Source organism: Camelus ferus, chromosome 14 (genome assembly GCF_009834535.1).
Source record: "Camelus ferus isolate YT-003-E chromosome 14, BCGSAC_Cfer_1.0, whole genome shotgun sequence".
Taxonomy (NCBI): domain Eukaryota; kingdom Metazoa; phylum Chordata; class Mammalia; order Artiodactyla; family Camelidae; genus Camelus; species Camelus ferus.
The window spans coordinates 3,707,577-3,732,357 of record NC_045709.1 but is presented as its reverse complement, the minus strand read 5'-3'; the positions used below and the strand labels follow the sequence as shown (position 1 = coordinate 3,732,357).

The 24,781-nt window shown below is 44.2% G+C and overlaps 1 protein-coding gene and 1 long non-coding RNA gene across 2 annotated transcripts; one reads left to right on the top strand and one right to left on the bottom strand.

The window, feature by feature from the left end:
- Nucleotides 1–21: 21 nt before the first annotated feature.
- Nucleotides 22–11,849, bottom strand: RGCC (regulator of cell cycle). The gene is made up of 5 exons (XM_032496057.1): nt 11,601–11,849; nt 10,863–11,048; nt 3,541–3,648; nt 1,718–1,780; nt 22–404 (listed from the first exon to the last, which is right to left on the bottom strand). The coding sequence occupies exons 1-5, from the start codon at nt 11,647–11,649 to the stop codon at nt 397–399; spliced, it is 414 nt and encodes a 137-aa protein (XP_032351948.1). The 5' UTR covers nt 11,650–11,849; the 3' UTR covers nt 22–396.
- Nucleotides 11,850–12,778: 929 nt separating this feature from the next.
- Nucleotides 12,779–21,457, top strand: LOC116668518. Its single transcript, XR_004325624.1, has 3 exons — nt 12,779–12,914; nt 14,139–14,250; nt 20,343–21,457. It is a non-coding gene; the product is annotated as an uncharacterized LOC116668518 (long non-coding RNA).
- The last annotated feature ends 3,324 nt before the right edge of the window (nt 21,458–24,781 follow it).

Here is a 24,781-nt window from a genome sequence, read left to right as displayed (position 1 = left end):
GAAAAAGGAAAACTCACAAAAGACAGACTCCAGTTCAAACTTTATTTGCATACAAAAATATATTAAAATGGGAAAAGCATATCACTGTTTCCAACTATATATAATTAATTACAAATATTTTCATAAAAGCATTTTAAATTACAGAAAAGCTGTTTTAAGAGAAAATACAATATTAGCAGGAATCGTCTGTTCTAATACGCTGCAAGCAGGTAAACAAAGGCAGTTTCTAACTTGCCCAGAGATGAGCCCAAAGGTGTTTAAGCCTGAGAATGGCCTGGGGGTAGGTGAGCCGCATCTCTGTCCCCTCCAGCAGCAAATTCTGTAGCTGATTGTATCAGGTCCTCAGAGATCTCTGAAGCTTCTCCCTTATGATGAAAGGACCCAGAACATCTTATTTCACATACCTGTAATGAGAGACAGAAAAGGTGATCTACTCACAAAAGTTTACAATTCCTGTGCTTACCCAGATCACACCTCTCAGACAGGCATCAAAGCACCAAACTTAATGGCAGGCTTCCCACGTAATACACGTCTGATTAACTGGTATGACTGGGCAGCCAGCTGCAATTTCCATGAAGTAGACGGGCACGTCACATGGGTCTGACACAAGTTGTGTTGCAATTACAACCATCTCTGTCAAAACAGGCCTTGGTCTTCTGATGTAGGACCGTACAGCACATAAGAAAATGGGTAATAAAATCTTCAAGTAAACAGAGAATATGCAAGAACTTTCCACTTAATAGTTAGGTCTGCCTGAAACAGTGTTTAAGAACAGAGTTCTTTCTAAATAACCAGTTTTGGATCTTTTTTTTTTCTTTTTTTTTTCAGATTCTACCCAGCTGTTTAACAGAGTATAGCATAAAATACTTCTTACAGAAAACCAACGCTTTCATTGAAAAATTACGGGGCTGGAATGAAATTCTCCAAGGCTGCTCTGTAACTAAACAAGGCTCCCCCAAGGGTAGAGTTGCTGAAACTTTTATCCTGGAAGCTCTACCGGGTCCTTGTGGCTTTCGCAATCCCGTCCTTCAGAAACAGAGTGTGTGGATTGATTCTCAGGGTCCCTTCTTTTAGGCACCGCCATGGCAGTTATGATCTAATCACTTCAGTTCCCCAATTTTTGGGTCACAGAACATGGCGGGGGGCGTTAGTGTAATTGCCAAACAAGAAACAAGGCACTGTGAACTTAATCCAAGTCTTTCAGTAACTGGTGTGGGTCTTTAGTTACAGCATCTCCCCAAGCCAATTCTCTCCTTGGGGACCCAACCCTCTACAAGTCAGACCTCACCAAACCACCGGATCTAACCTGTGAAATTTTCCCTGGCCCCTGGGATGGAACCTCTGACTTGTCAGCATAATGCTTGGTGGTCAAGAAGCTGATGAGTTCTTCTCTAAAAAAGCCTGGCAGGCCACCAGGCTGGTAAGGCTCCAGTCTTGCTCTAACTACTACTTTTCTCTCCATTTCTCAAACAACATGCCATTGTTTGCTGGTGGCCAGTTCTCATGATTGGCAAGGCACGCAGTCTCCTTCAACGCAAGCCGATCCCCAGAATTTCTTTCTGAGCCACTAGGGCCCTGTTTCTGACCCTAAAGAAGCCTCATGATGTAAGTTCCTGCCCCAGGCAAGCTGGTAAACATTACAGGACTTTATCAGAGCGGCCAGTTGTTTTTCTGTTTAATTTTTTTTTTTTTTTTTAAATCCCAGGCATGTACTCACTTGCTAATGTTCTGTCAAGATCAGCAATAAAGTCTTCGAGCTCCTTCGTGTCTCCCAGTTTGGCTGAAAAAAACAAGGGTTGGGGTTCAGTTTCCATATCAGAGACAGCTGAAGATTCTGACTTTTCCAGGATTATGTGGCCCCAGTTTGCATCTCTCTGTCTTCAGAGACTTTAAGAAAGAGTGCCCTGTACCAACCCTAAGTGGCCACTCCAAGGTCTACTTATAGTCAACTCAGAAACTTACACTGAAGCTTAGCATAAATGTTTCTTTCTGGTGTTTGCAGCTCATCACGCCCCACACCCCACGGCTACCCCAGCAACCTGGAAGAAGTCTCTCCCTTCATGGAAGGAAGATTAAAAGTTTTAATTTTTTGGTCATGTTGGATCAGAGTTATCAGTCAAATGTCTTCAGCAAGCACCGCACCGTATGGACACCCAGATTCTGTAAATCCCGCGAAACTTCCCCTCTGATACAATCTTGTTTCAGCTGTCACTCTAGGGCAATAAATACTCCACCTTCGTGATCCCTCCAGTATGGAATGAACTAAGCATCACTGTTCCTCATCAAGATGGCACGCAGAAGACGACAGGAGGTTTCTGGGTCAGGACGGCCTCATCCCACCCAGATGCCAGCACAGGGTAGTAAATCATCGTGATTTTGTTCGCTCTGTATCTTGAGATGTGTACTTCTTTCTGTATATCTTCACTTTTTTTCTCTAGAGTTTGTCACACATGCCCTCTCAGAATGCATTACTGATTATTTTTGTTAATTAACCTTGGCTGGCTACAAATAGCTCACTGTTCTTAGATTTTAAAGTCAGTTTGCCACTAAAGCTTTTTTTCCCTTCTCTTTAATTCCTACCTCTTGAGGATCAGGTAGCAAATCTGGGCACATTTTAAGCCACTTTCTAGACTGTTTTGTCTCTCTCAATTCAATAGCCCCATTACAGATGGAGGGCTGGACCATGGCAAAGTCCTCAGTGACTGCTAACACTGCTATATTGAGAGGAAAATTTTTAAATGTCTCTTTTGAAAAAAGGGGGAGGATTCTGCCCTAATGCCAGAGTGAGAAAATGATGGAATCTTCATATTTCTTTTGAACTGGGTTCCACTTTTATTGCTTTCTGCAACTATTTTCAGCAAGTATAAAGTTTCCTAAGGGGAAAAAAAAAAAAAAAAAAAACTCCTTTTGTTTTTAAAAGGGCGCTTGTCCAGTATAACAGAACATTCAGCTCTCTGGCTGGAGACACTTCCCTAGTTCCAAAATATAAGAACTTGCTCATGCATCTTTAAAAACTCTTGAGGTCTATTAATATCACAGTAAAGGCAGGCCGGAGCTGCTATTTTCAATGATGTTAGATCATCTCTTGTTTCACAATGATGACTCCATTTCATTGCCATATTGGTCATCAGAAAGCATTAGTTAAAGAGTTAATGCAACAAAAAGAACCCAACTTTCTGCAAAGGCTAACTGCTGAGTTTTACATTCTAGAACCAATGAGTCTGGGAGGGCACTGTCATTTGGCACAGCCTTGATGACAGCACAGGAGAGAAAGCAGGGTCCGGAGTCTGCACATTGTCTTCCTCCCTGTGAATTTGGTTTCCTGGCCCCCAGCGATCAGATTTCACTTTCGCACTGATCAAAAACCTGAGAAATAACAAAAATCCACTCCACTCCGGACTGTACTAAGAAACTAGTCTTCTCTGTTTGTTTTTACCCTTTGGGAAAGATTGTTTAAAGAGGAAGGGGAAGAGGGAAGAGACTGAGGAGAGGGAGGGAGTAAGGAAGCAGAAGAAGTCACATTCCAAGTAATGAACTCACCTTTCCGGGGAGGGACGGTGGGAGAGAGCAGAGAGGGAGTGCTGTCTGTTGGAGAGTTCAGTTTTTCATCACTGAAGCTGAAGCTGTTCCTATAAAGCGAATCAGCACCTTTTAAGAAAGAAAACAGAACTCACTAGAAATGGTGTTCGGTCTTACAGTCTATTGATAACCAACGGTTTATCTCCAAATGGAGCAAAGTGATAAAGAAAACGGGTTGATTTCCAGATTTTATATTTATGCCCCAACATGATTTGAGGCAGGAGAGCGTGCCTGTGTATGTATGTGAGCGTGTGTCTCCAATCAGGCACCCCAAAGGCCCTTGCTTCCCTAAAAAAGAAGGGAGCGAGAGAATCATCACGACCAGACCAGCTTCCCTGGTGACACACCAGTGCCCACTGCCCAGGTGTCTGACAGCTAAGCCAGAGCCTGGTGGATAGGGGTCGGAGTGGGGGAGGGGTTGGCATGGGGTTTGGGGTGTAAGGAACCATCTTTCCTGAAAAATGTCCCTTCTGCCTCTGAATCCCTTAAAATACAAAGACAAGGTTAGATCCCATGACTTAATAATCTCCCTGCTTGTTCGTGAGTCTTTGTCATGGTTTTCCTGAAAGCCTGCATTCTGGGGGTAAGCTACAGAGTCAGAGATAAAGATTTCTTCTCCCGGAAGTTGTCTATTACAGTTACTTTGAGTGATTTGGTGGCTCCATTGTCAAACCCCCCAAAATCAGAGCAACAGCCAGGCAAGGTCCTAGAAGCAGGGCTGAGCTGGGAGTCAGGGAAAACAGTTCAGCTACTAAGTATTCATTCAAGTGCTGGTGAGCAAGATAGTAGCTCTTGGCCTCAGCTTACCCATCCATAAAATGGGAAGGTGAACTAAATCATCCTCAAAGTCCCTTCCAGCTCTGAAGTTCTCAGGTCCTATTGTTCTAAGGCCTGCCACGGGGGAGGAAACCCAACCATGGCCAACCCAGCTGTGTGGCTGTGACACAGAAAGGAGCTGCTGGCTGAGCTGCACCAACTCAAAAGGCTCAAAGGCAGAGCAGGCGGCGGAAGCAGGATGTGGCCTCTGAGGTCACAAAGGAGCAGCCTTCCTGGTGAAAACAAAACACAAAGCCAGCCACGGTTGTAGCAGAGGTGAGCTCTGGAAAGGCAGTTCAGGTGAGCGAGGGCAGCTGAATCTTCAGGGCCTGGCCAGCCTCCCCATCTTCCTTAATATTCTCAGTTTTATCCACTCACCTCCATCTCAGAAGGAGGCAAAATCATCTTTCTTTGGTCCCCTTAATGCAAAATGAACAGGACTAAGTTACAAACAACATGCCCAGAATAAAAGGGCTTTCAGAAGTGGAGGTTTCTGGTCCCAAGAGAATTCATCTTCATCCCTAAAGACACCCCCGCATTCTCCGGCTCCTCACCTTTCCTCCCAGCCCCTCCTGACCAGCTGGTCCCAGTGCCATCCTGGCTGACACACCATCTCATCCAGTTTTACAACCATGCCCAACTGTCAAAATCTACTCTTCCTGCAGAGGTCCAGCCCAGGTCACCTAGAAGGACCACAATCATTTCTCAGGACAATGACGATGAACGCCCACTGAGATCTGAAACACCTCCCTAAAAAATATACTTCCCAGAATCCTGATCCTTTGAGAAGAACTGTGCGATCGACAAACTCTGAGAAACACCAGGGGTCGCTGGAGAGTCCTCTGACGTAACCCCACCTTAACATGCCTGAGACGTCTTGTAATAGAGAAACCAGCTTTGCCCCACTTCCCTGGTTTACTTGGCCATGGGACACTCTTTTGGTGGCACCTCTGTTAATATTTCTCAGGACACTTGACCTCAGTGGAAGTCAACTTGGGAAGCCCATCTGCTTGCTTGTCAGCTGAGCTCCCTCTAGAGCGGCCTGGGTTTTCTCAAGGCAAGGCCTTTCCTTGCATACACAGTGCCCACGAGGCAGGAGAACCCCCATAAACAGAACCTGAGAGACTTGTGGGTGGAAAACGAGGTAAGACTGAGGGGCAGGGAAACCACAGAGGGCCCTGGGGAGGCAGGCCGTGCGCCCAGACTCGTGAGCCATAAGGAAGGAGCCGAGACCTCTGGAACGTTATCTCTGGCTCCGAAGGACACCCGAGAGCATTACCCCCGTCCGTGGCCCAGAGTGCTGAACCCGGGACTCGCTGGCCCACATCCCACCGGCCACGCCCCTGGTCTCTATCTCCCAGAAGCAATCCATCCTGAGAGCCAGTTTCACCGCCACACTTCACTCCGCCCCACCTGTCCCACCACAGGCCCTCGCCCTGGCTTCGGATTTCATCTCTGTTCTGCTCCAACTCTCCAGCAATTTTATGTACATATGTACTCATCCCTTGGCGTGGGTGAAACACACCCACACACACAGTATGACCAGGACAACCTCAAGAGCCCCACAGAAGCTGCCACCATAGAGACATGTGGCACTGAAGCCATGTGACAGCTGTGTGACCCTGTGCAAGTCACTTCATCTCTGAGCCTTGGTTTCTGCTTTTGCAAAAGGGGAACAAGTCTCCCGGGCGCTCCATGTGATACCTGTGGTTTTTATGATATTATTCTTTTTTCCCAACAAAATGGAGGATGACATGCTCAGGAGAAGAAAGGCCACCGCTTAGAATAACAGGACAAGATTCTAGACCCAGGCTTTCTCCTCTTCTTCAGATAGCATCAAAATTCTGAAGAGGAAATTTATCTTCAGAGGTGCCCTAGAAGGAACCTCCAGCACAGAAGTCCCTCGGGTCCAGATCACTCTTCACCTTTTATCCAATAAAATTTCATGCCATGGACTTAACAACAAACAAGCTTCCCCGCTAGGTGTAAATTAAAAGGGCAAGCAGAGCCGGCTACTCCTTGTTCTTTTCACTCCCCTGGAACTCTATTTCTTGCAAAATAACAGCCAGTTAGTCTGATAAGTGACAGCAATGTGTCACTGGCTGATAGCATGTTAATGCATCACTGCCCCGCCCAGTATCAGGTGCTGCTATTAATAGGAGCTCAAGGGACACAAAACAGTGCTGATTTGGGGGAACCTTAGCAGGTGGCAGGACTAGATATTTTAGGGCCTTACAACGGCTACTCCTACCCGCTCTAAAGCCCCATTAGAAAGAAACATCATTGGTAAGTCAGCTGAGTGCACTGAAGCCAGGAACCTCAAATTCAGGGACCAAGTTTTCTAAAACACCGTCAAAGAACCATAAGCCTATTAAATATGCAAACATCTAACTGTAGAAGCACCCACAGAGCTTGGGAAACTCAGCTGCAAAAAGACAGAGGCTTGTTTAAAAGGTAGACATGCTTTTTTCGTTTGGGGGCGGGGAGAAAGGTAATTTGGGGTCAGCACCAGCACGTGCTACTCCAGAGGGAAGTAAAACCACAGACAGTAACCCTTGGCCAGGGCTCCTGTAAATATAGAACAATCCCACACGTTTCGGGCCAGCAAACCATAGTAATTAACTAAGAAGCAGCCTTGGACCTGTTTCTCTTTTGCCACAGGGAATGGTACAGGGATGGGGTCAGGGTAAGGGCTGAATCTTCTCAAATAAGCAATAAGCAAACATTTCTCAGTTTTACAACTATTGCCCCGCATTCCCTTCTGGGATTGCTCAGGGCCTCTAGATACCACTCCAGGTGTTCACCAGTGACACCCGTCACCTGCCTGGAATTCCTAACACCATCCCGGGACAACCTGAGGGCTCCTGACTCCTCCTGCTCTCATAGCTTGAACAAGCTCAGGTTCTGGTCTCAGTGGCTTCTGCTAGAACAGCCAACATGCTACCTGTCATGCTTGCCCCCCCAGGATCTGTAAGGTCCCCTCTCCCAGGGCCAAGCTAGAATAGTCAAGACAAAGATATACACATGTTCTAGGTCCTCCAACTTTTTTTTTAATGGAGATACTGGGGATTGAACCCAGGACCTCATGCATGCTAAGCATGTGCTCTGCCACTGAGTTATATTCTCCCCCTAGACCTTCTAGGTCTTGCACACACTCAAGAAGCCAAGTCCTCATTCCCAGCAATGGCCCTACAATATCATAATAGCCCCAGCAAACAGATCAGACATCAGACCTTTTCTGTAAAGTAGCAAAACACTTCCCCCTTCAAAGGAAAAAGGAATGTGAGGCTCCAATCCATCAAAGATAGAAGCTCACATCACCTTTTAAAGTTCCAGTTAATACCAAAAACTTGTTATAAATTCAAGCAGTGGAAAGATAAATTAACACACTGGTTAAAATTTAGTATATGATAAAATTTAGTTTTAGATAAAACAACATGTTTTTCAAAATCAGTTCAATCCAAAGAGGTTCACAATTCCTGAAGGAGCTCCAAGGAGGGACCCTCAGTGGCCCAGCTCCTAACTACACTGCCCTTTTACTGCTGAAGTTGAAACTGTTCTCACTAAAGTGCCTGGTGTTACCTGTTGGAACTCAAGAGTAGAGAAAGGAACAAAAGGAACTATTTTCATCATAACGTGTAGTTATCTTGCCACTGTTACTTTGGTTCTTTTCATGTCTCAGGAAGACTCTCTTCAAGTGGGAACAAGAAGGAGTATTTCCTTATTAAATATCTGTCCTTCTGTCCTAAGTAACTTCCTGCTCTGGGGGAAGAAGGAATGCCTATTTTACCAAGGTACCAAAGGTTTAGAGCTCCATACATAACATCTTCATGCAAGACACGGACTCAAATGCGTCCGATCTGTGTGACATAGCATCGTATGTGCATTTTATTGTTTTCTTACAAGCATCAAACAGCAAATATTTTCTTCCTCATCATGAGCTTACGGATGTTTCAGACAGCATCACGAAATAGCATCCTTTTGATGTTACAGCTACAGAAACTGAAGCCCACTCCTCATGCAGGGCCCTGACAGAGCTCAACCTGGGCGCCACTGACCCAGCCACGTGACCACTGCCTTGATGAGACACTTTCAAACACAACCAGCAGGGATAAAGAGCCACGTGATCCCAGTCCACTGGGGCTTCAGGTCTGTCCTAGAGGACCTGGTTCTCTTACCAGCCAACCATCCACAGTGACAGAGCAAGGCCTTGGAGAGAGAGAGCCCAAGTGGTTCCACCACTTCATCAGAAAAATGTAGACAGTGGTGCCCACCTTACTGGAATGCAATGGAGATCATCTGAGGTAACACATTTAACGCACAGCAAAGAAATCACTAAGAGTAAAAGTGAATATATACTAAGAGTAACCACAGTGGGGACTTGGCAACAGAGGGCTTCTCTTGACATCATCATCCTGCTGCGTCTCCCTCTCACTGGGCTGAATTTCAGGAGGGTCTACCTCTCTCAAATGTTTCTCTTCCAGAAGAGCATTAAACAGACAAATGAGTATAACAAATGTCTGCGATCCGTTCTTGGCAGCAATTAAGATACACATATTATGCGTCCTTAAGAAATTACTGTTTAGACGCACACTGCTTCTGCCAAGATTATTTCTAGCCAGTCTGGTGGGGGACAAACTACACATTTATAGCCAAGTCTAATGTCATCTGAGTCTTCTTTATACCCTCCCGATTACTCCTCTAAACCACCAAACTAAGGGGTAGTTTAACAGTTAACAACCAAAGCAGAAAGCAAAGTCCACCCACATACCTGAAGAAAAACTACAGACTGTTCCAAATATCTCCCCCGCAAAACTGTTTAAAATGTGTTTCGAGTGCCTTCTCTTTGAGGCCTCTGAAAACAGATCCCAGAGCTGAAATCCTATCCAGAGGGAGTTGCAATCACCCATGAATGGGCGAGCTCAGCCCGTAGTCCAGCCAAATGCAGCTGTGGTTTAGAAAGGAGCTGTTCTTTGCAAGAGAGCCATGCTGGACAGTCCGTGCCAGCCTTCTTTCCCACGGGGGAGAGAATTTGTGCTTGATGAATAGCTTGCCTCACGCCCAAGTAGAAGGAGACATATTTAAGTTTGGCAACAGAAAGGGAGACAAATTTCAAAATTTTTAGACTTCTCTTTGAAATTGGAAATGAGCAGTCTGGTCATTAGCAACAAAGTCCAAAACTACAAAACAGAAAATTAACAGGCTACAATCCCATTCCCTTTCACCTCAAAAGCTGCAATTAGGTCTAACCCTTGGGCAGGGCTGCCACGAAAAGTCAAGCTGAAACCCAAGTTTCCAACTCAAACCCTGAACTGGGTGGTAAGTGACCTTTAAATCCTTTTCAGGAGGACAGCTCATGTGTAAGTCTAGGGCTGTATCTTTGCCCTGTAACAAGAGGGAGCTTCAGATTTCAAAAGAAGAGAATCAAAAGGAAAGGTCATTGCTTTCACTCCCCAGAGTCAAGGCAGCAAAAGAGAGTGACATTCATGCTTGTAACTCATTTAGGGAGTGAAGTATCAAAGAACAATCCAGAAGGGTTTAAAATTCACTTTGAAAAAAAAATAAATAATCTAGGTTTAGAAAACCAGCTGTCACATAACATTGAAAAGTCACCGCATTTGCTGTTTGTCACCTAAACAGGTATCCATAATCCTTACAGGACATTTGAGCTCCTGGAAAATGTGTTCTCTATTCTTAATGAGGTTATTTAGGACAGAGAGACCCTGGCGGAGTTTCCTCTAGGAGAAGTCACCAAGACGCAGCTCTGGGCCCATCTGCACTCTGGCCCAGCCGCCATGGTCCAGCAGTCCACATGATGGACCCGCCTGAAGGATGAGGGACACTTCCTAAATACTTGAACTCAGCAGTGCCAGAGATTCTTTCAAAACTGCAGGCAGTGCAGCAACAAGTTTGGGAGCACAGCGCCGTTAAGAAGGTGCAAGAAGTCGTTTCAAAAATCCCCAAAACGGCAGCTTGTGAAAGCTTTCCTGGTTTCACAAATATTTCTATCTTGTGCCTTCCCATGTCTCCCCTGACCCCATTCCTGGGGCGATTGCTCCACCTCCTCTGAAGTTACAGCTGAGAGGGGCAAGAAGGGGAAAGGGGAGGAGGAGGAGAGGATGCCCTGGGAAGGCCTGGCTGGGGTCCCAGGGGTCCTGCGTGGCTCAGTTCGGCAAGTTTCTTAGACCCTCCTGCCTCCTGACACCTGCAGGCGGCAGGCAGATCGGCCGGCCTTCCAAGAGCCTTCCTGTGACCACCCTCAGGGGTCTCGTCCCCGCGGGGCCTGCAGCCCTGGATACTGCTCTCCGGGGTCCTAGAGAGGTGCTGCGCTTTAGAGCTAACTCGGCCGGGCCCGAGCCCTCGGTTTCCAGCAAGCAAACTGAGCCCCGAGCCCAGGGTGCTCCACGGTGGGCCGGGTACGGGGATCCCCATGGCTTCCGCACCTTCCCCCGCGGGGCCCCACTTACTCTCGGAGTCGCTGAAGCCGCTGCTGTCGCTAACGCTGGCGCTGCTGCGCCGCTTCATGCGCTCCAGATGCTCCTCGTAGTGGAAGTGGCGCTCGTGGAAGGGCGACGCGAAGTCGGCCAGCACCGCATCAAACTCGCACAGCGCGTCGGTCAGGTCCCCGGCGGCCGCCGAATCCAAGGCTGGGGCTAGGGGCAGGGGACGGCGGGCCGGGTGAGGGCGGGGCGGGGAGGCAGTCCCATCCCCCGCCCTGCAGGGGCGGCCGCCGTTCCCGACGGGCGCTAATTAACATTCACTGCACGCTTGCCCAGGGACAGCCACGCCGACACTCCCCTTGCTGTCATCTCTTAATACTTTCCACCACCCCCTGAAGTGCGCTCTACTATCGAGCCCATTTTAGAGACGAAGAAACTGAGCCTCAGCCGGGGGAAGTTGCAGCCCAAAGATCACGCAGCTAATAGATACAACAGAACTCTCCCACGCGCGGTCGGGGACCTGTCCCAGCGCTCGCTCCCCTGGGGGCGCGTGTGAACCCGGTGGCGGTGGGATCACTGCGTCAGGATGCGCCCGTGACGTGTCGGGCTCGGATCCCCAGCCCCGCATGGGGAGGGAGGCTGGACCCGCCCCAGGGCCAGAGTCCCGCCGGTGAGGTTGGGGGAGGGGTGTAAAGGAACGACGCGAGGTCCTCGTCTTCCGCCCCCCACCTGCAAAGCCCGAGCTTTAAGGGGACCCCCACTCACCTGCGGCCGCGGCAGCCGCGGGGCTGCCCTGCGTGGCGGGCGGCTTCATGGGCGAGCTCTGCCCGGCGCGCGTTGAGGGCTCCTGCTAAGTCTGGGCGCAGGGACCGTGCAGATGCTCGCGCTGAGGCCGCCTTTCCAATCTTCCGGCGGCGCTATGGCTCTGCCTGTCCCCTTGCCGGGCCGCGCTCTCTGCCTGTACGGTCCGCACGCCCGCTCTTTCCCCGGCGGCCGCCACCCGCCCGCCCGAGGTCTTATAGCCGCGGGCGGGGGCGGAGCGGGGCGGGGCCGCGGGAGCCGGGCTGGCAGGTCAGTCCCCGCCGCCGCGCCGGGACGCCCCGGTCCCCCAGGCACCTCCCTCGCCACGCGCCCGCCGCGAAACCGCAGTGACGCGGAGTCGCCGGAGTCTGGGTTACAGCCCCAAATATTTACCCTCCGCTTTCCCCGCGCGCCCTGACAACGCGCCCCACGAAAGTGACTTCGGCGTCACCAGAGCCCCAAAGAGTTTATGGCTGATGCTCGGCTGCTTCCCGCGCTATGGCCTTACACTCCTGGAGCCTCAGTTCACTCCTCTGTGAAATGGAAATGCTGAGCCTTTCGGGCTTGTTGCGAAGAAAAAAGTAGCCGAGAGCCGTGGCAGACCTAGACCGATGTGGGAGACGCAGAGGGGTCTCCTGTGCATCGCCTCCCCACTGCCCCAAGGGACTTGAGGATGGTGCGCGGATGGAGTAGAGAGGGTAGGGAGCCAGAGGGACAGAAGTCAGTGGAGTCCACGCGTTTACTAACTTGAATTGCTCCCATCCTGGAGCCCGTGGCCTGACTACAGCCCTGGGAATTCACACCAGCCCTGGTGAATTGCTCGGGAGGAGTTTGTTAGGGAAGAAATTACTGTGTAGACGCAGCGCGAACCGGGCGCCTCTCAGTGTCCACACTGAGCCACCCCGCCCAGCCGCCTGGCGGGGGACCAGTCGTGGCCAGGAATAACTCCAGTCTCTGCGAAGGCCCTACACGTTGCGCTGCTGAATGCGGTAGTCACTTGCCACGGGTGGCTTCTTAAATATAAAGCAATGGAAATCGAGTAAAATGAAAAATTCAGTCCCTCAGTTGCACTAGTCGCGTATCAAGTTCTCAACAGCCATCATCGCTGAAAATCCTTTTGGACAGCGCTGCCCTGGTCTCTGAGCAACAAACTGGCCGGAGAGGGAAGCGAGGCGTCTAACCCCGGTTATCAAGGACCTCCTCCCTCAAGTCTCGGCATGCACCATTTCCAGGCCCAAAGCAACCCTGAGAGGTAGAATTCCTGCTTCTGTTTTACAGGTAAGGAAACTGAGGCACAGAGTGGTTAAGCAGCAGTCTGGTCACCTAATAATGGAAAGGCAGGTCTGTCTGGCTTGGAGCCACTTTGGGCTTCACCACAGACTCCCTTTCTCCAGCTTAAGGTGGAGAAAGAGCCTCCAGATAAAGGAGCAGATAACCCAGGTCCTTGAAGGCATGTGCGTCTTTCATTTCACCTCTTTTTTTTTTTTCCCTACCTCCCTTATTAAATTTCCTTTTCTCTCTTTCCCTCCCTCACATTCTTTGACTTGCTGTAGCACCCACTGAGGATGCCCTGGGCTAACAGAGCAGCAACCTATCTGGGAGCTGAGGCCAGGGAGCTGCCTTTCAAATGCAGCTCTCCCTCCTTAGCTAGGTTGGGGTGCAAGGTAGTGGACACCCCAGCCCAGCTCTTGCATGGTGGCTCTAGGTCCCTCTCAGCTAAAGAATCAGTCAAGCTGATCTTCAAAAGAGTCTCCAGAACAGCCCCACTTTTTACGAGTCATGCCAGTTTACTGAGAGAGTAACAATGCAGATCACCCTACCTCCACCGGGAGAGGCTGGTTGGTTGGTGTCATCTGCATTCCATTGTGAGGGAACTCCTTCACCCAAGCACTGGGGAGTCCTATGGGCAGGGACCTCAACTCAAAATGTCACCTCTTCTAGAATGGGTGTCACTTCAGTCATGGAGAATTACTTCTCCCTCTCTTTCCTAAAATTATAATACAATTTTAATGTACAGAAAAATACAGAGAAGTCAGTAATAGCACTCTGAGTACCTATCACTGAGAATTAACAGATGTTAACATTTTGTCATTTTTGCTTAGGATGTTTTTGAGATATAACTTATATACAATAAAGTACACAAATCTTGAGTGCACAGTTTGGTAAATTTCTGCATATATACACCTGTGTAATTACCAACCAGCTCAAGATGTAGTATTTTGTTATCACTCCCAAAAGGATCTCTATGCCACTTTCCAGTAAGTAACTGCACTCCAGAAATAATCCCTATGGTAACTCCTATTCTGAATACTGTCACCAGGGATTACTTTTCCCAACTCCTTAAAATCATGCTGTGTATATTCTTTTATATCTGGCTACTTTTGTTTAACATAATGTCCATGATAATTATTCATCCACGTTGCTGCGGTGTGAATCCATCCTCCCGCTGGTGGCTATTTGAGCTGTTACGTTGTTTTTGTCATTGTTGCTACTGTAATGCAGTGGCCCCTTCCTCCATCTTTGAAGCCAACCACGTTGCATCTCTGACCATTCTTCCGTAGTCACCTCTCCCTCTGACTACAGCCAGGAAAGTTCTCTGCTTTTAAGGACTCATGTGAGTAGTCTTGCATCTGTCATCCCGTATACCAGAGTGAGAGTCTCAGGAGGGAGGGTATAGCTCAGTGGGAGAGTATGGGCTTAGCAGGCACGAAGTCCTGAGTTCAATCCCCAGTACCTCCCTTAAAATAAGTAAATAAATAAATAAACCTAATTACCCCCTCCAAAAAAAAAAAAAGTAAGAGTTTCTAGGATATGTATATATTTGGAAGTGGGATAACCAAATTGGTTTGAGTATCCTGGAATACCAACACCTACATGAAAAAAAAAGAAAAGACAATACTCACCTTGAGTGAGCCAGTATTGTGGGGATTTCTGACCTTTACAATTGAACCGCATCTTCACACCTAATATTTCACATAAATTTCATCAGGAACCCCCTCAACTCAGATGTGTCAGTTTAAGAAACAGTCATTTCCTTATTGCTTAAGCAAGTTTGAGTTGTTTCATTAACTGTATTAGCTTTCCAGGGCTGCCGTAACAAAGTACCACAAGCTGAGTGGTTAAAACAAAAAAAATGTGTGGTCTCGGAGTTCTAGAGGCTGGAAGTCCAAAGTCAAGGTGTGGACAGGGTTGCTTCTTTCTAACACTGTGAGGGAGAATCTGTTCCAGGCCTCTCTCCTCGCTTCTGGTGGCTTGCTGGCAATAGCTGGCCTTCTTTGTCTTGGAGATGCTTCACCCTGATCTGTTCCTCCATCTTCACATGACCTTTCCCCTGTGTGTCTTTGTGTCTCTTCTCATCTTCTTATAAGGGCACCAGTCATATTAGATTAGAGTCCACCCTGATTCTGTATGACCTCATCTTAACTTGGTTACAGATGCAAACACTCTATTTCCAAATATGGCCACATTCACAGGTACCATATCTCTTTTTGGGGGAGAGGAGGGTCGCAGTTCAATCCACAACAGTGATGTAAGCCAAAAAATGACCCATAGTAGCCAAAATCATATTGAAGAGAATTAAGTTACACTATCTGATTTCAAGATTTCCTATAAAGTTAAATTATTAAAACTGATATTGGCCAAGGATTGGCAAACAGACCAATGGAACAGAATCAAGTTCAGAAATAAGTATGTATTTGGTTAATTGATTTATGAGAAAGATATGAATGCAGTTCAGTGAGGAAATATAAGTCTTTTCAAAACATGGTGCTGGAATAACTAGATATCTGTACAGAAAAAAATTTTACTGTAACACCTACTACACGCCACATATCAAAATTAACTTGAGATGGATCATAGACCTAAATATAAGAGCTAAAACTACAAAGTTTCCAGAAGAAAACATTGGAGAATATCCTCAAGACTCAGATGCAGGGAAAGCTTTTTTTTAGACAGTATATAAAAGGCACTAATTACTTTTTTAAAATTGAGAAATCAGATTTCATCACAATTTAAAACTTTCATTCATCAAAGATACCATTACAAAAAGGAAAAGGCAAGCCACAGACAGAAAGAAAATATTGAAATCCATTTATCTGACCCAGGATTTTCAGAACATAGAAAGATCATCTACAAACAAATAATAAAAAGACAAACAACCTAGGAAAAACAAAACATGGGCAAAACACTTGGAAACACACCTCACCTCACAAAAGAAGATATGGGAATGACCAAGAAACACATGAAAAGTCAAACATGCAATTACCCTGTGATCTAGCAATTCTCCTACGGTTTTACCCAAATGAAATAAAAAACAATGTAAGAATAAAATTTATTCATAACACCCAAACACTGGTAACAACCCAAATGCATCAATGGAAGAACAGACACACAACTATGATACAGTCATACACCAGAATACGGCTCAGCAAAGAAACAACAAACTTAGTGACATACACAACAACATGGATGAATCTTAGGAATATGACACTTGCCCAAAGATGCTGCAGTCGGTGGAATAACAGCCCCTCAAAGATGTCCAGCTCTAATCCCCACGGCAACCTGGCAGAAGGGACGTCGTGAAGCTTAAGGACCTTGAGAGAGGGGATCATTCAGGATTACCCAGGCAGGTGGGCCCAGTCTAATCACACGAGTCCTTAAAATCAGAGAACTTTCCTGGCTGTAGTCAGAGGGAGAGGTGATTACGGAAGAATGGTCAGAGATGCAACGTGGTTGGCTTCAAAGATGGAGGAAGGGGCCACGAGCTAAGGAATATGAGTGGTCTTTAAAAGCTGAAAAATGCAAGGAAACAGATTCTCCCTAGAGACTCCAGAAAACAACCCAGCTCTGCCAACACCTTGACTTTGTCCACTGAGACCCCTTTTGGGGCTTCTAATTAAGTCAGATCGATAGTTGCCTCTGGGGAGGGACCCACCCTAGTGAAAAGGGTCACAGATGAACTTTCAGGATATGTTCAGGACATGGGTGATGGTTACATGTGTGTATACTTTTGTCAAAATTCATAGAACTATACACTTTGATTCACTTTCTACAAAATGTACCTCAAGGTGGGGGGGGGGGGGATATAAAGTGGGATCAGGTATGCATTTTGCCTTCCCTGATTATCAAGCGCTCTTATTCATTAGCTCTATTCTATTTCTCTTTTCAAGACCAAGCACACACCCTTCGTCACTTCCAGACCTACAAAATCACCATCTTCAAGCCCAGATGCCACTGGGCTTTTGGCTTTAATCATCCTGAAAAGCCAAGAAAATGTAAAGTTTCTCTGGCAAACAGATCTCCCTGCGACAGTCCGTGGGAGGGAAGGGAAGCAAGTCCAGCATGTGACATGTGTCAGCCCCTTTACCTTCCTATCATTCTGTCCTCTTGACAAACTCATGGGGCCGGTATTGGGATCTCATTTTACAAAAGAGGAAACTGAAATTCAAAAAGCAAAGAATCTGCCAGATGTGACCCAGCTAATGGGAGACTCCACGTCTGTCTGACATCCCCACTTGACCCCCTTTGCATGACCCCAAGTTACTTCCCTTCCACTCTCCCTCCATAGCCCCTGGCACTGCACCTGCTTCCTGGCAGGAATCATTAGTGATTTATAGTAAATGAGGCAATGAATGTAAACAGAATATTCCACAGTTAAGGGCCTACCTTGAAGAAGACCTAGCTGAGACTCTTTTTAAAAAAGCAACTTTTTTTTCATAATTGCCAAAACCTGGAAGCAACCAAGATGTCCTTCAGTAGGTAAGTGGAAAAGTAAACTGTGGTCCATTCAGACGATGGAATACTACTCAGCACCAAAAAAGGAATGATCTCTCAAGCCATGAAAAGATCTGGAGGAACATTAAATACATATTACTAAGTAGGGGGTGGATATAGCTCAGTGGTAGAGCACATGTTTAGCATGCACAAGGTCCTGGATTCAATCCCCAGTACCTCCATTAAAAAATAATTTAAAATAAAACAAATTTAAAAAATATATATATTACTAAGTGAAAGAAGCCAATCTAAGAAAGCTACGTACTGCATGATTCCAACTATACCACATTCTAGAAAAAGCCCAGCTATGCAGACTGTAGAAATGTCAGTGGCTGCCGGGGGTTAGGAGTAGAGAGAGATAAGTAGGCAGATCACAGAGGACTTTAAGGGCAGCGAAACTCGTCTGTTTGATTCTATAATGGTGGATACCTATCATTATTTATTTGTCCAAACCCATAGAACATACAACACCAAGAGTGAACTCTAATGTCAACTGTGGACTTTGGGTAATACTGATGTGTCTGTACAGATTCATCAATTGTAACAAATGGACCATTCTGGTAGGGAATGTTGATAATGGGGGAGGCTATGCTTGTGTGGGGGCAGGAGGTAGATGGAAAGTCTCTGTACTTTCCACACAGTTTTGCTGTGAATCTAAAACTGCTCTAAAAAATAGTCTATTAAAAAAAAAAAACAGTAAATGAAGTCAAGGCAGAGAAAACAAGGGAAATTTCAGAGAAAGAAAAATACCAAATACCTCCATGGATTTTTTTTTTTACAGGTTTATCTCAATATAATCAACACACAATAAACTGCACAAATTTTGAGCATACAATTTGGTAAATTTTGACATTTGTTCGCAAGATAGTGAACATAGCCATCACCCCCAAAGGTTTCCTCTTGCCCCCTTGTAATCTCACCCAGCCCCATTCCCAGGCAACCACTAACCTGCTTTTTGTCACTATAGGTTAGTTTGCATTTTCTAGAATTTTAAATAAATATAATCATACAGCATGTACACTCCTTCTTTAATTATTTTAAGATGTAACCATGTTGTTGTGTTTACAACAACTCACTCATTTTTATTGCTAAACAATATTCCATTGTATGGATATACCACAGTCTCTCTCTTCACCTGTTGACGGACATTTGGGTTGTTTCCAGTTTTGACTATTACAAATAAGGCTGGTATACAAGTATGAGCAGATGGTTTTGTTTCTCTCTGGATAAATACCTAAGAGTAAAAAGACTAGATTATATGGTAGGTGTGCGTTTAACTTTTAACTCCTAAAGAAAGAAAAGCACTTTTGTGTGATGTCAAACCAAAACAACCCACAGCAAGCCTCAGGCCATCTCAAAACAAGTTCCCCTAGTGCCTGGATCTATGACTTTCTGCTGCCACCATATGGGAGCAAAAAGAGGAGAGCGCTGTCCTCAGAAGTCCCCTCCCAGGACCAGGATCTGTCCTGCTTTCCCCGCTCTCTGCAGTGTTGCCCCTACGCCTCCACACCCACAGCCTACGGCCCATTTATAAGCCATAGGCCTAACTTGACTACAGGTGAGGAATTCAAGTGGGTCAAGCTACAAACATAACTCAGTGGAAAGGAAGAAGACCATGGGCTTAAACTTACTTTCCAGTCTTTTGTAACATCTAAATGTCATAGAGGAAAAAAGAAGTTCAATGGCTAGAAATGAGCTAGCACCTTTTTTTGCAACCCAAACCAGCTTGGCAAATCGTGAAATACAGCAGAGGTGTTTTTTCCTCTTCGTGCTGGCACATGGTATGCATTTATTGTGTATTTGAATGAATGAATGAATAAATACTGCACACAGTCCTCTAATTAGCCACACAAAGTACAGTTGGTTAAGGGCAAGAGCATTTAGTGAAGTAGGGCTCAGAAGATCTGGACTCTGGTGCTTGTCTTGCTGTTAAACCTGTGTGTCACGGGGAGGACATTCTGAGCCTCAATTTCCTTAAATATAAGACATGAAAACAACTTGACTTCTTTAGCTTTGGGGGCATTTAAATAAGATGACACACAAAAAAAATCCTTTATAAAATGTCTGCATTTACAAATTTATTTACAAATGTATTAGCAAATAAAAACAATTATCCAATAGGACTTTTTTTTTTAACATCGTCTTCCAAAAACTCACATCTGTCTCATACATTTAGCTCTACATTGTTAGTGAGTTAAGGAAAAACAAATTTTTGCCAAGCCTAGGAAACCAAGCAACTGAGCCACAGTTTAGTTGACTTTCCAAAGATTACACGGGGAGTCATTTTTGGGCAGACTCGGAACTGGCACTCCTTTCTGAGGACAAATTCATTTCCTCTCTCTCTCTGTGTTTCCATCAGTGTTTCTCTGTGTTGCTGTAAGTCTCTGGCACTCCTCATGATGGAGTTCGGCTCAATCAGTCTACCTGAAAGCAAATGCCAATTTCTCTCTTGTACCATACAGAATAATTAACCTGGTTATTTTCTAAGTGGTGTTAATCTTCTCAGATAAATACCACCTACTTCAAACATGTAGTCCAATTTGGGGGGGGGGGGGTAATTAGGCTTTATTATTTATTTATTTATTTAATGGAGGTACTGGGGATTGAACCTGGGACCATGTGCGTGCTAAGCAGGCACTCTACCATTGAGCTATACCCTCGCCCACCGTAGTCCAATATTTTTAAAATACAATAAAACTAACAGTCTACTAATGCAAGAGACTATTTCCACCATTGTTAAGGGGGGAAAAAAGGATACATTGGGAGTTTGAAATTTGCACCTCTTGAGGAGTGATGGAAATGTTAGCTATCTTGATTGTGGTGGTGGTTTCGTAGTGTATATACATCTATCAAAATTCATCCAGTTGTACATCTGAAATATGTGGTTTACTGTAAAGAAATTATACCATAATAAAGTTGTTTTTTTTTTTAAAGACATACAGAGATCTAAAATTCTTCAGAATGGACCAAATCTTCATTTGACCTTTATTCACCCTCCTCTGCCTCCACTGGCACATTGCCCGTTTCCCCTACTACCCAGAGTTTACTGTGGATGAATATCTGACTTGGGCTGAAGTCAGGGGATATGACTGATGATGCGAGGTGGTAAATCATAACCTTCTGAGGGCTACACAGAAGATTCTCCATCTTCAACATTCCATGACACTGTCTTGTGCGTTCCAGTGGGATCACTTCACTCTTTTTTGTGTCCTAACACAGATACATGAGTAGAAATGAATAAATGAAGAAACACTCAAACCTAGATGACATACCACCAGCATCATATATGTGGAGAGAAGCAGAGAGAAGAATGCAAAATTCCCTTCTGAAGAACATCAGAAACTCTTGGTAGAAAAAACTTCAAGATGACCACACTAATTGCAATGAAATACAAATAAGGCAATGATACATTTTTAATAATAATAATAATAATTAATAACAAAACAGACCAGCTATAGGGTTTCCCAGGACTATGAAAACATTTCTTGCGACCCCGCCCTATGGAAAGGAACTTGCTAGAAATCTATCCTCCTCTCTCCCTGGATGATACTTTCATCCTCTTGAAATATTCTTCAAAAGGATGACCCTTTGAGAAGGAAGTGTAGTTTAATTTAATAACTTTTTAATAATTAAGAGTTGGGTAACTTTGCATGGAAAAAAAACGATGAAAGTCAGCTTATGTTGTCAACATAGTAGAAAATTTTACTGTTCAATAAAACCGCATACAATAGACAGAATCCAGTAACTTTATATGTTCAATGGGGAAAAAAAGATCAGTGTGAGTACAGAACCTTTAAGCTCTCTCATTGAATGTGTCCCAGTGTCAGCGGCTGTTCTTTGGATCACCCACAACACATGTGAGCATCACTAACACCAGGATTTTGTTCTCTAATTTCACTAAGTGGAAAAAGAACTCCTTGGAGAGAAGCTTATTGAATATCTTAGGAAAGGGAAAAAAATCACTTTGAATCTGGAATATCTTGGTGTTTCTAGACAGCAAAGATGTTTTTTTAAAACATCAGCAGTCAGATAACTCAGAGTGAGCTCCCCATGGCCATGTAATAATTTAAGTATCACCATCTTCACGTACAGTGTAAATCAGTGGTTCTCAAAGCTGAGAGCACATCAGAACCACATGGAGATGTGAAAACCCACATTGCTGGGCCCACCCCCCAGCAGATCTGGAACAGGTCTGGAACAGGGCATTTTTAATGCGTTTCCAGGTGAAGCTGCTACCGGTCTAGAGACCACATTTTGAGAACCATTGATATACATGATCTTAGTTGAACTGGGCAGTTCTGTGAGCATTTATGAGTCCATTATGACAAAAGAAAAAAAATCAATACGAAATGTATGGAAGGGGAGCTGTAAAAAAAAACTACATTTATTAATAGACGTGGATGTTTGTCTCTTCCTTTTAAGAACACGTTGGTTTATAAGGCATAGTTCCTTTAAAATCTGTGTAAGCAATGAGTTGAAAAGCACAAGTTAATGAAACAACTCCAGGAAAAGTAGGAACTGTACCAAAAGCAGGAAAAACTTAATAACATGATAAAAAAGGGTCCAGTCCTTAATCAGCACCAGTACAGCACAAGAACTAATAAAAATCCTTGTGTTAAAGATGATAAACTAGTCAAATGGTCCAAAGAAGAGAATTAACTTGGTCCCTCATCTCCTAGAAAAGAAAATCTCTAACAGGCAGGAAGGGTGTAGCTCAGTGGTAGAGCACATGCTTAGCATGTACAAGGTCCTGGGTTCAAGCCCCAGTACCTCTGTTAAGAAAAAAAAAAATACTAAATGAATAAATATACCTAATTACCCTCCCCTTCAAAAAAAAAAAAAAAAAAACCCAAGAAAGAAATAGCTCACAATGTTGTTGCTTTTGAGATCCTGATAAGGCACCTATAATATTCCATAGTTTGCCAGCCTTTTTCCTCCATTGTTGGAGCTTAAGTTCAAAATCATTAAAAATCATTGTTACCAATCATTCCTTTCTCGCCATGGTGCACTAGCAGTACCCAGCCCCGGCTCAGAATCCCTGCTCCACCTTGTCGTAGCCGTGCAACCTCAAGCAGACCACCTCATCTTCCTGATTGTTACTTATCCTGAGTCTCTGGAAAGGATTAAAACAGGTACGTCTATCGCTCCTGGCACATTGTAGGCGCTCAGAAATGTTGAGCCCTAGATCTAACACATATTTTTCTGATGTTGTTTACTCTCACTGCACATACGCTTCAGAGCATCCAAGCCTTTCAATTTTAGTGTAACAGTTTTACCACTTTGGCCTGATATTTTTTCATACTCTAGACATAATCATCACTACTTTTCTTTTTTGAGAGTTGATTCAAGCTTCCATTTTTCATTCCTTCAATCCATTATTCCCCTAGGGTTGTTGTGTGTGTGTGTGTGTGTGTGTGTGTGTGTGTGTTTGTGTGTGTTTTTAAATAAGATCATACCTTATATTCTGTTTGTAACCTTTAACCATATGATCAATTTCCATGTCTTCAAATATGCTTTGGCATTATTTTAATAGATGTGCTGGTAAATTGCAATTTGATCAATTCCTAATTTTTAACATTTAGATTGTTTTCACTTTTTCACTTTTACGGACAGTACTTTGATGAATATTCTAGTAGCTGTATCTTTAGGCTCATCCATGATTTCTTCCTCAGAATAAATTCATAGATGTTAAATTGTTGGGTCAAAGAAAATATAAAATTCTAGGCCTTTTAGTATGTATTTTCACATTATCCAGATAAAGATTATACCCATAAGGTTATATCTTTCTGCAGAAAACCCAAAGCAGTACCATCACATCAATCAATTTTCTCCAGATAATCTCCTACAGACCAACCTCAGAAGGTTAATATTTTGAGTAGTTTTCATGAATAAAAATTATAAATAAAATACTATGAGCTCACAATTTAACAATCTGATACAAAAGAAGTAACTACTCTCCGGAATGTCATCGTTATGAAACCAGTGCTCTCTGAGGGCACCTTACAATTTAGTGCCTGTGTTATAAAAGCACATTCGTTTGATTTCAGGATCAGTAAGTGAGGGGCCTGGGGGCATTCCCATCTCTTTTGTGCTCTGATTCCCCCTAGAAATGCCGACTAAGCACTTTGTTTTCAACCACAGGGTCTGGGCGCTGCATAGCTATACCATGCCTTTTAGATTAAATCTGATTTCTTCCTTCAAGTGGATGCTTTATTCTCATAGCCAACAGGGCGCGGGGTTCAGAGAAAGAAGATCATGTTCTATAATGTTTATTAATGTCTTAAAACTATGTGCCCATCTGTTCCGAGTCTGAAAGAAATCAAAGTTAGGCTTGCAGAAAATCAGGCACAGGGAATCGATCAATTAACCATTCTTGAGTGCCAACAATGTGTAAAGCGGCAGAAACGATCAAAATTGGAAAATAAGCTTAAAATATGTTAGTAAATATCCTTTAATTTTAGTTGCTTTTCCTGAAATATTGGATGAAGCTTCAGTGCTTCAGTTTGCTTTTGTTTTTCTAGGTGTTTATTTTTTCTTAGCCTAGAAGAAGACCAGAGTAGCTATGTTTTTAAAGTATCCTGTTTTTCCTCAAAAGATGTTTTCTAAATTGAGGAGATAGCGTGTCTTGCCATATGAGTATTGGGTTTATGTGTTTCCTCTTCTGTGAAATATCCATTTATGTCTTTTGCCTATTTTTCTATTAGGTTATTCTCCTTTCCTTATTGATTTGTAGTTCTTAAAATATTCTTTTTTGTTTTGTTTTGGGGGGAGGTAATTAAGTTTGTTAGTTAATTAATTAATTTTATTTTTTGATGGAGGTACTGGGGATTGTACCCAGGACCTTGTGCATGCTAGGTTGTTCTTAAAATAGTCTTGATCCAGATCTTTTGTCTGTTATATATGATACGGCTTCTTTATTTGTAGTTTGTCTTTTCACCTTCAACATGTCTCTTGATTAATGCAAGTTTTTAATTTCAATATAGTCAAACTCATCACACTTTTACTTTATAGTGGGCTTTTATATGTCCATTGTTTATGAAATCCTTCCCTATCCTTCAGATCTAAAGATAGTCACTCATATTTTTTCTAAAAGTTTTAAAGTTTTGCTTTTGATATTTGAATCCTTAATCCATCTGGAGTTGATTTGCATGTCTGATGTGAGATAGGAATCTGATTTATTTTTCATATGGATAATCATTTTTTTCCTGTTCCATTTATTGAATTCCTCATAAATAATCCAAGAAAGGCAAATCAAGACCATAAAGAGACTCTAATTTACATCCATTTAATTGGCAAAAATTGAGGTCTGATACAGATGGCCAACAGGCACATGAAAAGATGTTCAACATCACTAATTATTCAAGAAATGCAAA

What these genes read in the sequence shown, in the direction of transcription:
- RGCC (XM_032496057.1), bottom strand. Translation starts at nt 11,649, where the DNA reads ATGAAGCCGCCCGCCACGCAGGGCAGCCCCGCGGCTGCCGCGGCCGCA. An exon ending in CGCGGCTGCCGCGGCCGCAG is followed by an intron (nt 11,049 to 11,600) that starts GTGAGTGGGGGT and finishes CCCTGCCCCTAG; the next exon opens with CCCCAGCCTTGGATTCGGCG. An exon ending in CACCGTCCCTCCCCGGAAAG is followed by an intron (nt 1,781 to 3,540) that starts GTGAGTTCATTA and finishes TGTTTTTTTCAG; the next exon opens with CCAAACTGGGAGACACGAAG.